This window comes from Rhipicephalus microplus, chromosome 1 (assembly GCF_043290135.1).
Source record: "Rhipicephalus microplus isolate Deutch F79 chromosome 1, USDA_Rmic, whole genome shotgun sequence".
Classification (NCBI taxonomy): domain Eukaryota; kingdom Metazoa; phylum Arthropoda; class Arachnida; order Ixodida; family Ixodidae; genus Rhipicephalus; species Rhipicephalus microplus.
The window spans coordinates 44,160,171-44,174,285 of NC_134700.1; the positions used below are offsets into that span (position 1 = coordinate 44,160,171).

Here is a 14,115-nt window from a genome sequence, read left to right on the forward strand (position 1 = left end):
GATCATGCACTAAACAATGGCAACAGGGCCGCCGGTAGGCCCTTCAGACTCGACGAGTTTTATGTTCGCTACTGGTGACGGCGGCTGAAAGCCACCAAGACGCGTTGGTCCTGCCGTGTGCCTAAGACTGGGATTGATGGTAAACTTTATTTCTTCAGAAAAAAACTGCCGACGATTCTGTTAAATAGCCATATGCCCAATACCGACGTTATTCCAACGTTAGACGTAGAGGTCCCATAGCCGCCTACGCTTACCATTTGAGGGCTGCTGTTGAGCGACAAACGCTACCGCTACGCCGTAACGCCCACAACCTTTGCGTATGGTATTCTAAATCTCGACTATTTGCTTGCACTTTTGGTGTCTCAAATAAATCTTGCCTTGTGTTGAACCTGTGCTTTCATTGTTGAAGTAAGTTATAATTGGTACTTCTCAAAGCTTGCTAGTAGTTGCTGGTGTGAGAATCCCTATTTGCCGCCAATTTGTTTTCTTTTTCGCAAAAAGTTTTTCCCGCGTAATTCTTGCACCCCCCAACTCTGCATCGGTTTTACGCCAAAAAAAGTGTGAAAATTATGCGAGTAAATACGGTATATAAAACAAGTTGAACAGTTGCCCTGTCAGTTAGAAAAGTGGCAAAAACAGTTTGTTTGTGTTGACGAAGCAAAGCCACCGCCTCTGGTGATAAATGTTAAAAATGTGGGGCTCACAAGCAGAGTTTCCAGCTTGGCTTGTTACCAGCATTGTTTGAATACTATTTGTATCGAGAAGTCAGTAGGCAGTCACTTGTAGCGGCGAAACATTCTTTTGACAAATACCACTTTCTTTGTCATGCTAGTTATGAAGCCAGAATAGCCCCCCTTGCTCACACGAAATAAAGCTTGTGGCTGCTGCCTCAAACGCTCAGCTACGGTGTCTGGTGGCAGCTGGTCAGTGGATTTCACCAGCAGCTCGTTGGCCTTCTCCTCGTCCAGTCGAATGAGGAGTGCCAGCTTCTCTTGAACCACACCATACAGGCCATGCTTCTGGACCAACGAGAAAACTGCATCCGCTGCACCGATCCTGCACCAAAGACACGCAACACTCGGTCAGTGTGTCTCGTCATTCTCCTGTGCTTGCCATCGGTGCACTGTTGCTCCCCAGAAATAATTCCCCTGGCAATGGCTGCTCGAAAGCTCACCTTTATCAAGATAAAACGATTCCTCAAACCCCGATCATAATATATGTTTGCATTCTTGAACTGCCAATGGGTTAGCCATCAGGTCTATGCGTTAATGTACAAATGTACATGAAGTACAAGTGCTGCTGGTAAATGCCAGGCATTCTTTTATGCCAGGGATAACGGGATTTGACAGAACAACAAACAAAGCCTTCAGATTCCGAGCATCACTCACTCGAGGTAGATGGCAATGGCAAGGTCAAACTTGCCCTCAACAGAGTAAAGGTGGGCCAGGCCTTTGAGCAGCGGCACGCTGGACGGCTCATAGCTGAGCCGGTCTCTCACAGCATTCACAACAGTTGGCACGCTGTATAGTGCTGGGTCCCACACAGTGATGAGCTGGAGAAAGCCCTGTAAAGAAAGAGCACATTCATTTTGTGTCAGCACTGAAATTTGACACGTTACTCCTTTGCAATATACAAGACTGCAAGCCATCTAACAAAGGGCACACAACACACCAGAGACGTGCTTTCTTCTACCAGGTTTATTGAGACACCACCTGTATGTTCGAGCAGTTCGATATTTTGTGCTGTCATAAGGTATCATAACTCATTCTGTTCCTGGTGTCCGAGTGACAGCTAGACATGGTTGCAGTCAGCTGCCCTTTTTTATTTAAAATCCTGGTCAATGTGTCTTGTGCTACTGATCCAGTGTCAAAACTTTGATGTGTCATGCTTATGAAGATGATTGCAGCTTTTAAGAACAACTTGAGTGTCATGATAAAAAATTTCCCTAATCAAACATAATAACTGTGATATTTTTATGGGTGAGATGCATACCCCATACATTCCATAAGATTAAAAATATTTGTAATTGCTCCTTTAACTGTGAACGTCACTGTGGTGAAAAAGTGGCATTTATTATATTCTTTAAGAGAAAATACGATTCACAAGTGTTTCCTTTGCCTGTAGTGGGCACAATAAACACACAGTGGGCATCCTGTTTATAGAAACCCTCCTTTTGAGCAGTCTTCCAAGTTTTTTAGGGGCAAAGTTAAAGTGGCACCCGTTTGTCCCTCGTAGTAGTGCGTAATATGTCTTACGCTTTGACCTGCAAGGTGGTGCCGGAGGGAGATTTCTTTTGTGCGTTGTTGAACAATAAAAAATTCACAGCGTGCGCGTTGACTAAAAGCCGCATTCTTCTGTCTCTCATTCCCCATTAGCAGCCATTGGCATGTACATTGAGCACTATCTGACAAGAAAAAGTTGCTAAATTGTACTCGCTGGGCGTAACCTCCTTGGTTTTAGAAACGTTTAGCGAGTGTTGAGCCACAGTGCCATTAATACAGTGAACTAGTACATACCATGAACTCGTGGTGGTTAAAGGTGGGAAATAGACACGAAGCACAAGCTGTAAGAAAAAGTGCGTGTGGCATGTCTCGTTTAGTTCTTGGGATGTCCGTTGGATGACGGTGCTTCTATATGCGGAATATATGATGAAAAGATACGAGATGGTGGTACTTGGAGTGTTGACTAGATGGACAAACGCACACACAGACAGATGCATGGACGGATGGACGAACGCAGGGGCGGATGCATGGACGAAGGCAGGGACAGACGCACGGATGGACGTGCAGACGCACGAACAAGTGCACACACAGACGGGCAGATGGACGCACGGACGATCACACAGACAAACGCATGGGCGTACCGATGCTTTCCCCCCCTCTTTATCATTCACCTTGTGAATACGTCGCCATTTTTTGTTTTTTTGTTTTCATACCGTTTTTTCAGTGTAGGTATTGTGGGCATTACTCCTACACTTGATCTTTGCATCTTGTAAATATTCAACCCCGCTTACGTTTAAACAGTGCGACTCATGCACGAGGGTCAATAAAAGACAGAGTCTTGCTGCCTAAATGTTGTTTAACAATTGGTAGATTATGCTGTCTGGTCCCTTAGTCCTCTGGCTCTACCGGTGCTTCTACAACTTCCACTGCAATACATTCTTGGAGCTCTGTTCAGGTCACCGTTTGCACCAACAGACTTTAGCAATGTGGAAAGAAGAGCGCTCCAATGCTGGAGCATTCATCACACTTGCCCAGATGGGAACTCTTTTCTGCTTGGTAGCCATGCCTGAGAAAGATGCCTCTGGAGCTGGCTGGTCTTTATGGAGATGACGCTGAAGACTGGCTCAGTACACTTTGCCACTAGAACAACTTTGGCAAAATCACCTTCTATTTGACCGTGTGGTTAAGACCTGGTTTAGATAAGACCTGGTTAGAGACACTAACGGCGAATAACAATTTATGTCAGACTGAAAACTCAATATATGACCACATCTAAAACAGCAAAATTATCAACAATAGTGTCCTACATAACGAGAAATTAAGCTAAGTATCACGAAGTGTGCATCACGAACGGGACATTTTGGAAATGATCCCAATGACACGAGAGCCTCCCACTAGTACATTTAATTACTAGAAATCAAACTGGCTGCGATGAAAATAAAAAGCTTCTGAGCATCAAAAGATGTAATAAAATGCTGCTTGTCTGTTTCTGTTTGATTTATATAAAAATCAAGAACCATCTGGCGAAATTAGGGAATGGCACGAGCGGTTCAAAAGTTCCATTTTTGCCTGCTAAGGCTGGAAAGGTGGCACCATCTGGCACGGCCTGGTTGAACCACGCGAGCAGAAAATTGTTCATTCGCTGGTGTTGCTGCCGTGGCTCCCACTACTTTACCTCTGCTTCTACTAGTGTCCGCGGCCACACAGAAAAGGTGGGCGATGTTGGTCACGGCAACAGTGACACCAGACAGACTGCTTTCTGGTGCGTTATTTGAAGTGCACTATTGCAATGCGGATCACAAGTACGTGATTTTATTTCAAAACAAGCACTTCCTCGGCACAACAGTCGCCTTACAAGGTTTCTGCACTGCTCTTTCAACAATGAACGCAGACTTAATATGTGCCTTTAGCGTCCCTTTAACGATGAGCTGGGCCTGATCAATGGGACCTCATTTTAGGGGGACGTACTTTTCAAAAAAACTTTCTTGTGTATAGTTGGATATTGATGAAAATTGGCACCGACACTAACAATGGCCTCACAGTACTTCCATAAAAACTTTGAGGCGATACCACAAAAACTTAATGAGAGACACATTATTTCTTCATTGAACCTCGCAGAGGGGCTGGAGGATTTATAAAATGATAAAAATAGTTGGTAATTATTGTACATCCCGCCAAATGTATGCCACTGTACACCCCGCCAAATGTATGCCTAAGGGGGCTGCGTTTTAAAAAACATTTTTTGCTAAAACTTGTAGTTAACGTTTTCTCCTGCGACACTGCAATGAGCACACTTGCACTACAAACAAGAAGCCCTACGAAAAATTCTTTAAGAGTAAAATGAAAAACTAATATTGCAGCCCCTGAAGCACAGTTCAAGGAGCGTTACACAACAAACGGAATAAAAATCTGTGAAGTGGTTGCCAAGATGTCTGCTCCACAAGCTGAGCATAATGCCAAAAATGCCAGGCCTGCGCGGTAGGTGCAGCACAGTCACAGCAAAAGCTAAAAGAGCGGCCTTTCAGAGCCTTTTCAAAACACTCATTGGGTAAACACTGCAAACACACTTGCATGGTTCCCACTAGGACATTGATAATAAACTTTTGGGTAGTAGGCCGTCATGCGCTATGCTGTTTTTCGCCAATCTTCTAAGAAGCGTGGCATCTGCTAAACACTTGCAAGGAATTTTGTGTCAATTGTCCATGCGGTGGCTGATGACAATGAGGAACTATGGCTTGAGTGGGAATAGGGGTACAAGAACAAGCTTTTGCATTGGTTTGAAGCATTGGACGGCTCACTCGTTAGGCTATTCGCATTGTGCGACGACTGGTTGTTCTTTTGCTGTTGTAAAATGCTTTATAAGCCGTATTAACGTGATTGCTTTCCCGACATCAAGCCTACCTAAGGCAAGTTTGATAACAAGTCACAAGCACCGGTGTAGTTCAGTGCTAGAATACTGGGCTGGCACCCAGCGGACCCGGGTTCGAGCGCCATTTTCCTATTAGTGCTAGATCATGCCTGCCTAAGGCAGGCAAGTTTGACAACAAGTTACAAGCACCGGCGTAACTCAGTGGTAGAATATTGGGCTGGCACCCAGCGAACCCGGGTCCAGGCGGCACTGTGTTATTAGCGTAAGGTTTTTTTTTTAATTTCATGTGGTGTGGTTACGGACACCGGCGGCAGTGGCAGCGGAGGACTGCGTGTGGCCCGAAAAGTGATCTCATAACAGCTTTTGCTGTAAAAAACGGTATTGAGAAAACTGCGTTTAAAGTTTCACTTCCTCTTTATGTCTCTAAAACACCTAAAAATTGTGATCTTAGGTTTGTCTAGTGATATTCGACTTCTCAGGCATGTGGCCTCTGCTCAGTGTGCCCTTGTTGCCTATCTTTTTCTTGCAAGACCTCCATTTTTTGATCTACAAAGAACAAGTATGGATTTATAGCCAAGTTCTCTGTATGAAGGAGGGGTGAGATAGGCATGACAGAAAAGATTCTAATTGAATAAGACCATATACTGAAACGATTGCACATCTTTCTTGTGTTCAAGCTGTCATTAGCGTAATTAAGTACTTTTTGATCACAAATAATCACAGAACATTTTTTATATATAGAGAGATGTTTTATTACATCAGAAAAATGACTCCCTTCATCACAGTTTATGCGTTCTTTCCAAATAACAAACAATTATGGGCAGGAAACTGGTGGCACAGGAATTTGTAGCAGTTTATTAAACAACGCAAGTCGAGCATGTAAAAATTGATGCCCCTGCATCATACATGCTTTTTTGCCACTCAAGCTATGAACCGCATCATGATAAGGCCAGTCACGAAAACTCTAGTCTACGAAGCTTTCATTGTCTCAGAGCCTTCATAGACACTCGCGGCGCTAGAAAGCACAGCTCCAAGCACGTCTAAATCGCATCACAAAAGCTTATTGACAGCACTCCATATGACGGTGAAGTGCGTGGCCGCGTGGACAGTGCAGCCAGCGCGTGATACACTTGGCGGCGGCATTCGGTGACGATTCGCGAAATGTGTAGCTACAATGACATAAAATCGCTGTGCACTGTGCTTGATATCGCATTTTCAAGTGCCGACCCGCGAAACTGTTAGCCGCTGTTTCGAGCCATCCTTGGCCGTGGAGAACGGGGGGAGGGGGGGGGGGGATGACGAGCTTGACTGTAGGGTCCGCTGCCAATGCCTAAAATACCAGTCTGCGGTCTACGGTTCCGGGGAGCTAGCGAGTGATGTGCTTCGTTTCTTGCAAAGAAACAAGTTTCCACGAGTGCGCTAACACATTATTCTTGCCGGCAAAGTTCATTAGTTCATCTCCCCGTCAGCGAAGTTAGGCCAAAAGACGACTTCGATGACGCGCCGCGCTCGTAGACCACTCACCTGCTCGTAGTAATCTGATCGAGCATCCGCTTACAGCTCCTAACTAAAGTGTAATTATATTCTAACTGATCATCGAGCAGTGAACACATCATGAAATAGCGATTTTTGACAGCCATATCCTCCCGATGCACAAGCAACAGACGACGATCTCCCGGAGCGAGCATTGGGCCAATGGCAAGGTGAGCTGAGGCAAGGTGAGCTGAGGCAACATGGCAGACACAGCCAATCAGGGGCCTCGAATCAACCTTCAAACATTTGCTTTTTGTGTGTTTGTTTTCAAAGGGTGGAGCCAACTCAGGCAGGAAATTTGAACACAGAGAAATGCTCTTTCTGATCAGGCCAGAAAGCCGGCTCCTGGCCGCGTCATCGCAAAGCTATAATTTTTTGAAAATCGCTGTTTTCTCGCGATTTCCAGAATATTTTTCCTACCTAGGAGGTAAAACAAATTTACAAATCTTTTCTGCACGGTCTTCAGAGTAGATATTTTGGAATCAGATAGAAAAAAGGCACCACAAACTAAAAACTTGATTTGCGAAAAATCATTTTTTTTGTCATTTTTCGCTATACGAAAGCTGCGTCTCACCTTAAACACTGCATGACATATTTTCTTGCACAATTCCATCCACTCAGACAATATAGGGGAGCATGTCTGAAAAACCGACTCACACACTTACATAGAAGACGTCCTGGCAGAGACTGATAGCGTGCGCCACCTGCTTAAAGGCATTGAGGCTGCGGCATTCAACGCCCTTGAAGTGCCGCACCCGGCTACAATTTCAGAAGTCGTCCCCAAGACCCAGCACCTTGATGAACTCATCTGTTATGTTTGCATCCTGATACATATTGCATACCTGCCAAGTTCAAGGAACTTCAGCAACGAGGGGGGGGGGGGGGGGGACGTTGAATTATTTGCCCCTATTTTTTTTTTTTTCGGCACTAAAAGAAACCCAAGGACAAACAAACAAAAAAAACATCGCGAAAAACAAGAGGAGGTAGGGAGAGGGAGTCTTATTCGCAAGCGCCAACATGAGCATCACGATCTTATAGTAGCTTGGAGTGGCCGAACACACGAAATTAGGGTTTCCCACAGAGACGGACAAAGAGGTGTAAGTTCAGCACCTCGTCCTTCTCTCTCACTGTTCTGTGTTACGCGCTGTTTTTCCGCTTCGCGACAGAAATGTTTTACATTACTCCAAATGATTATCAGTGCTTTTCTCAAGTCAGCGATCACACTGCTTCTCACAATTAAACGGTGTGTATATGGACAAGTAATTTAAAATGTGCAGTACACCGCGGCTTGCGCCAACACCCCCTTTTGAAATAAAAATAGACTTTCCCGCAGGGCATCGGCAGGTGTACTGCGGTGAACGTAGCTTACGCAGCCTTGTGAATGGGATAGAAAAAGGTGGAAATACATTAAAACGCCGCTATGCCTGCCCCCCCTTTTTTAATAATGATGCTGGATTTAGGGCACAACTTTTTGGCTCTCTTCAATATCCCCGAATATCTATTGCCGAGACAACACAACACAACTTCAACAGAATGAAGTTTCAGCAACGACCAACGAGGCCGCCAGCAACGGCAACATTCGCAACACTTCGACTTTGTTCACATGCAAAAAACGCAGCATGCGCTTGCAGGTCAAATCGCAAACATGTCATAGCTATCATAACCAAGTTTGCTGACGTGAAAGTTTACAATTTCATTTCCCGTAAAGTCCAGCAACGCATTTTTGTCTTAAAGGTTTGTCTTTTTGTCTTGAAGCATTTTTGTCCTGAAGTTGCGTCATCTCACAGATAGGTATCCGTTGTGCTCAGCGGACCAATTACGAGAGGCATTGTTGCTTTATCTAGTTGATCGCGTCTCTCAAGTGCCCTGACTTCATTAGAATATACCTTGCACCGTAGTTTCGAGTTAAGGTTCGAGAGCTTGGTTTCATAATTGACGGCTCAAAGTGGAGGTGGTCAACATGAATTGCAATGAGTGCAACTGAGAAAACTTTGAGGCTGGTGGGGCACGTTGGAGCAGCGCAGCTCAGCGCAAAAATAAATTATTGTAAAAAATAATTGGCACTTGTATTTACTCGCTTATTATGGGATGTCTAGTCAACATGAAACTCCAACATGAGAGCACTTGAATGAAAGTGCAGAACTAAGCCAAGTTTGCAAAAACTTCCATTGCATCAGCTTATGATGACTTGAAGGCAAAAGCCATCCAGTGTGGCGATTTACTATGCATATTATGTCACACAAACACAGCCTAAATCTCATTTACTTATGCTAAAACTACAAATATTAAGTTAATGTGCTTCATCTTGGACATGCTACTCACTTCCATCTTTCGTTCAAGGTTGCATTAATGTGCTTAATCTTGGACATGCTGCTCACTTCCATCTTTCGTTCAAGGTTGCATGAGAGAATTTTCGAGAGAATGTTACAGTATGCGAATTCACTTGTAAATGTATGAACAAACATATATCCCTTTTTAGGCATATTCATGCACTATCTGTAACTGCATTGAATCAGCATGGCATGATTTCAAGGCTGTCAACATTAAATCCTAAGAAAGAAAATGAGGAAATGTGTTATTTAGCATAAGTTTTGGCAATTAATGTTCCTGTGTACGTAACTGAATAACTCTTCTGCAATCAGTCAGCTCCATTTCTAGCAAAAAAATAATAAAATATTAGGCTCAAAATGCATGCACAGTTTGTTTTTCACTTTGACTTCAAGCAAAAAAAAAAAAAAAAACTTTGTTCCTGAACAACTATCAAACATGGAATACTCAGCACAATGGAGTTAAATGGCCACTAGTTGTCCACTCAGCAAGCCTGCATGAATGTGAGCACCGAGTTTCAAGCCATTTGTAAAAAACACACGTCAGAAGTACAATGGTACACACTTCATTGAAGGAGCCATTTGATCGCATGTGACCCACTTGAAAAGTTGCTTCCACTAAAGCAGCTGGCAACAGTGCTGTGAAACCAGGAACAATAGTGCTGTGAGGCCATGGTTAAATGTAAATAGTACTTGCACCTCGATCAGTACTTTTTAAGGTTAGAAGCATGTAGTGCAGGTTTACATGTGCTAAACATCACAACTTTTACATTATAGCATGTTTGAAAAATCCCGCCTTTTAGTATTTAAATCCTGCCACAGTATTTGAGTTTGCCTTCACTTCGGCCCAAGAAAGTGACATTCGCACACAGGCCTAGCTTATATTTTTAAGAATATGTATTGAGAAAGTTAAACAAAAAAACACATTTTCTAAAATAATAATATATATAGTATTCAAACTATTAAATTAAAAACACTACTCAGCTAAATCACTATTTACTTTGAATTCCCTCTGAACCTCGTTTACCATATGCCCATTCTTACAGGAAGGCTGACAGCTTACTGAACACTGACAAAAACTGAAGCAGGCTAACCTCAAGCTCTAGAGTAAGCTATGTTTGGCCAGTTTGTGCATTGAAAGACATGGTGCCAAAATTCAAATGAGAAGAAAAAAGAGACAAAAAGAGGACCAATAGCCCCTACGGCTAGTCTCATTTTCCAGAAACAGGCAAAATATAATGGTACAGTGATAATGTGCGAACAGCTATTTTGCTACACATGCAGAAAAAACAAACATGAAAATTCAAATCGACACCTGAACAACCCAGAAACAGTTGAATCAAACTACAGACATTCACTGTTGTGAAGCAACGCTGACAGCCTACTGATGATAAATGACCTTTTTTTTCCCCTAATTTGAAAGCACTACTGTAAAAAGGCATGACTCTGGGTGTACGTGCAGAAAAAAACTCGCCTCAGGGTCCAGCTGGAGGAATTCGTTGAGCACCATTTCGTAAGCCGTGGGATCGAGGCCCCCCTGAGGCAGCACGTGGGCCAGGCTGCGCAATTGTCGAAGGCACGCAAAGCGGTACACTAACTCCTCCCAGAAGCGTGCATCAGCCCCGAACACAGTCGGACACATCTCGGCAGCACGTTCAAACTGTTGGTTCTGAATCAGCTGCTCCAGGTACTGCATGCCTACACCCTGTAACCACACACACACTTTCCTCACCCACAAAAAGCATAAAGCAAAATGTAAAAAGAAAGCAAAAAAAGAAAAAAATTGGAATCCTTAATGTATCGATGTACAAACAATAAAATTATAATCGCAAAAACAAAATGAAGTCACGGGACCCATAGAGTTTCCTAAATATACACTAGATGGAACTCTGGCGTTAGTGTCTACGGGAGCCGCAACGCACAGCGTTTCAACGAGCATGAAAATGATGGGTATTACACGAATTGTCTAATCTTCGTACTTCTGGGTCCGTGTGCGTTCGTGTGGCTTGGAGCTGTTTTGTCACGAAACAAAAATCAGCAAAAGTTCAGCGGTTGCACTCCACTACCTCATTATTTTAACCTTAGCTTTTGAAATCGGCTCACGAAGTTCAAAAGGCTTCATTGTTTCTTTCGAATCAAAACCCAAACACAGCAATGAGCGAAGGCACAAGTGCGGTTCGCCACCCGCAAGTACGAAGACTAGGCAAATTCGTGTACTGCCCATCATTCCCATGGTCGCTAAATGATCGCAGCACCAGAGTCCCCTCTAGTTAATTTTAGGAAACTCCATGACGAGACCAATGGAACCAATGCCAATCACACAACTTTTAAAGCAGCCTTACGAATCAATCAAGCATGTTGTTTTCGTAGCTTCTTTTGGTACCGAGGAACATACAGATATTGCTGTGCATGTGACAATGTCAAAAACAAAGTTATAATTTTGTTTCCATGGGGCAAATAGTGATTTTAGAGTGCAGAAATACATAACAGCTATTTTTGTGATCAGGAGTGATGCCTCATAACGTGGCAGTGATAAATAATGGCAGTTGAATTCTATAAGGGCTTGTTTTCTTTGTTAGCAAATATTAATGAGAACTAGTAGACAATCATGCCAAGGAAAGTAAAAGAGATGCTATTAGAAGTATAGTGGACTCTCAGTAAACAGAAAAAATAGAACTGCTGCTTAAAATGAAACGCGTGCTCCTGATATTATTAGTTTCATTCTGCTATTCTGCACCTTTGGTTATAATTAGTAATTGAAACTCCTGTTAACAGAACCTACAACCAATATTTATGGTACCCGTTTCCTTGAGTGCAACGAAAAGCTTACCGGTTAGAGCTTGTAATTACGGTATGGTAACGCGGAAAACACTGCAGAACATTTATAATCAGAATTTTTCTATTTGCGATGATTATGCAGTCTTAAGAAGAGATGCTACTCGAAGACAATTTTTTTTAATATTCACCCTAGAGCAATGAAACTTGAGCTGTTTATAGAACTTTTTATGCTGATTTCAAATATATAATTAGTTTTCTTGCAAGTTACACACTTTTAGCTCTGCAACATGACAAAGTGAAAGCCTTAACCCTTTTGCCCCCCCCTTTTTTCATCCCTGAACATCTGTAATTTTTTACCATTCCTAGTTCATAATACTTCAAATAAAGTGTACAGTGCAAATAACTAATTAGGAAGCACATACAAAATATGTAATACGCGTGAAAAATAATCGACTTAAAAAGTCCATATTTCATCTAGCCTAGTGAAGGCATACATAAAACTTTTATTATACATTAAAATATTGAAATTTAAACTAGATAATTGCATGTCATACTTTCGAAAAAAATTGGGCAAAATTTCATGCAGATCTGAGCACTAGAAGTGCCCGAAAAAGGAGGGGCACATTGAAAAAAACAATGGCAGAATTTGTGTTTTGAGAAAAACTAGTTTTAAAGTTAAAATTGAGTGTTTATTTATGAAAGATATCATTAAATCAGATTAAATTTGCGCACCAAAAAGAACAATCCTTCTTGTAGTGGCCACTGCAACTAAGATACGCCAGCGCCATGAGTTCGTCCCTCTCGGCTTTTTGGAGCCAACTCCTCACAGACATTTCACTCACAGACAGGGCCATGAAACGTTTGCCAAACTTCCGCTCCATCTGGCAGAGCCTTGTGCCAACTGCAAGCTAGGAAGAAGTTCGACAGGACTGCAAAATCCAAACTAAGTCCAGTGTCATGCCATTTGGCAGCTATGTTTGTGCCACATACCGTCGTACATAATGGCAATGTCGTCCCTGCTAAGTTCTCTCACTGCGAGCTCTTTTGACCTCTCCAGATTGGCGCTGATGTCATCCATTGCTGCATCACGAACTTTCCGGCTGACGGGTGTGAATGACTTTTGATGCATTGGCTTTTGCAAGCCAACAACTGCCGCAAATCGGACCAGCTGCTCGTAGCCTACTTCTACAGAGCGCGCCGTGCAACGGCTTTCACTTGCGAGCAATGCCTTTTTTTTTTTCATAACGGAGATAATTATACAAGAAAAGCATTGTTCGGCTGCGCTGCTCGACAAGACATGGACCCAGCAAATCGGTTTCACAGCACATACAGGCACGCAGCGGCCAATGGCGGTCCCCGATTCGTACCATGTGATAAGCCAGTCGTGGTGCTCGAAAAACGCGCAGAAGAGTGCTTCTTTTTATTATTTCTTGTAATGCATCAGAGAGAGAAACTGTTGTTATTTGAAGAGTGAGGCTCGACTCTTGGCCTCATGCAATCAACAATGGCGAGCGGCGGCACATTATCGGCGACAAGGTGCTCGAAGACTGCACACTTTCGACTTTTTAACAGGCACCTTGTGCTGTTTAGATGCAATTTTAAAGCATTTCCAGTTGCACCTTGTGCTGTTTAGATGCAATTTTAAAGCATTTCCAGTTAAGTCTCGACCTGTATAATTTTTTTCATAACAGCAGAGGTACTAATCTTATCAAAACAGGCGAAAATAAAAAATCGGTAATTTTGAAAAACACTCGTGTTTTTCGACCCGCATCTCCCTATAAGAGACATGCTGCAAACAGTAGATGTGATCTCGATAGTGATTATACGCCAGTGTAACGCCAGCAGTGATGAAAAGTAAAACCTTAAGTCCAAACACGCAATGTTTTGTTTGTCCAGCCTGCGGTCCCGCGACCACTGCTTTCTAGCATGATAAGCTATTTTACAAGAGTACCAGCACTTTCTCAAGGCTTCTTATCCAAGTACTTTTGGCCATGCACAGGTCGTTTTTTCCACTTTAGCCAAGTCGAACTAAGCCAAATATTCAAAAACAAAACAATGCGCTTACACGTGATCAATAATCCACACATAGTAGTTGACGTGCGGCCGTAGCTAGCTGGACGGCTTTGATATGTCATCGCTTGACAACTTGAGGGAGTTAAAGGAACGAATTTCGGCATGCATGCGGGCGCGAAATATGGACCTTTATCAAGTAGCTCCAGAGCGACATGCTTCTACGGACCACAGCGGTAGCGACGAATCTGACGGACCACCACTACTAGCTGCACGCATGAAGTGGTAGCAATTTTCCACAGCGCTGTAGGTCGACAGTTTTTCACATGCCGCAGCAATCACATTCACAAACTCGCATGCTCCTTCCAACCCGCCC

At 43.2% G+C, this 14,115-nt stretch overlaps 1 protein-coding gene across 5 annotated transcripts in view; it reads right to left on the reverse strand.

Annotated features, from left to right (window-relative positions):
• The window catches only part of lt (vacuolar protein sorting-associated protein light), a 635,043-nt gene that overhangs the window by 227,131 nt on the left and 393,797 nt on the right, over nt 1-14,115 (reverse strand). For all 5 annotated transcript variants that reach the window (XM_075896022.1, XM_075896056.1, XM_075895809.1 and 2 more), the window contains 3 exons: nt 10,426-10,656; nt 1,389-1,564; nt 864-1,056 (listed from right to left, as the gene is read on the reverse strand). In XM_075896022.1, the coding sequence (XP_075752137.1) occupies nt 864-1,056; nt 1,389-1,564; nt 10,426-10,656 (600 nt within the window). The remainder of the gene's footprint in view (nt 1-863; nt 1,057-1,388; nt 1,565-10,425; nt 10,657-14,115) is intronic.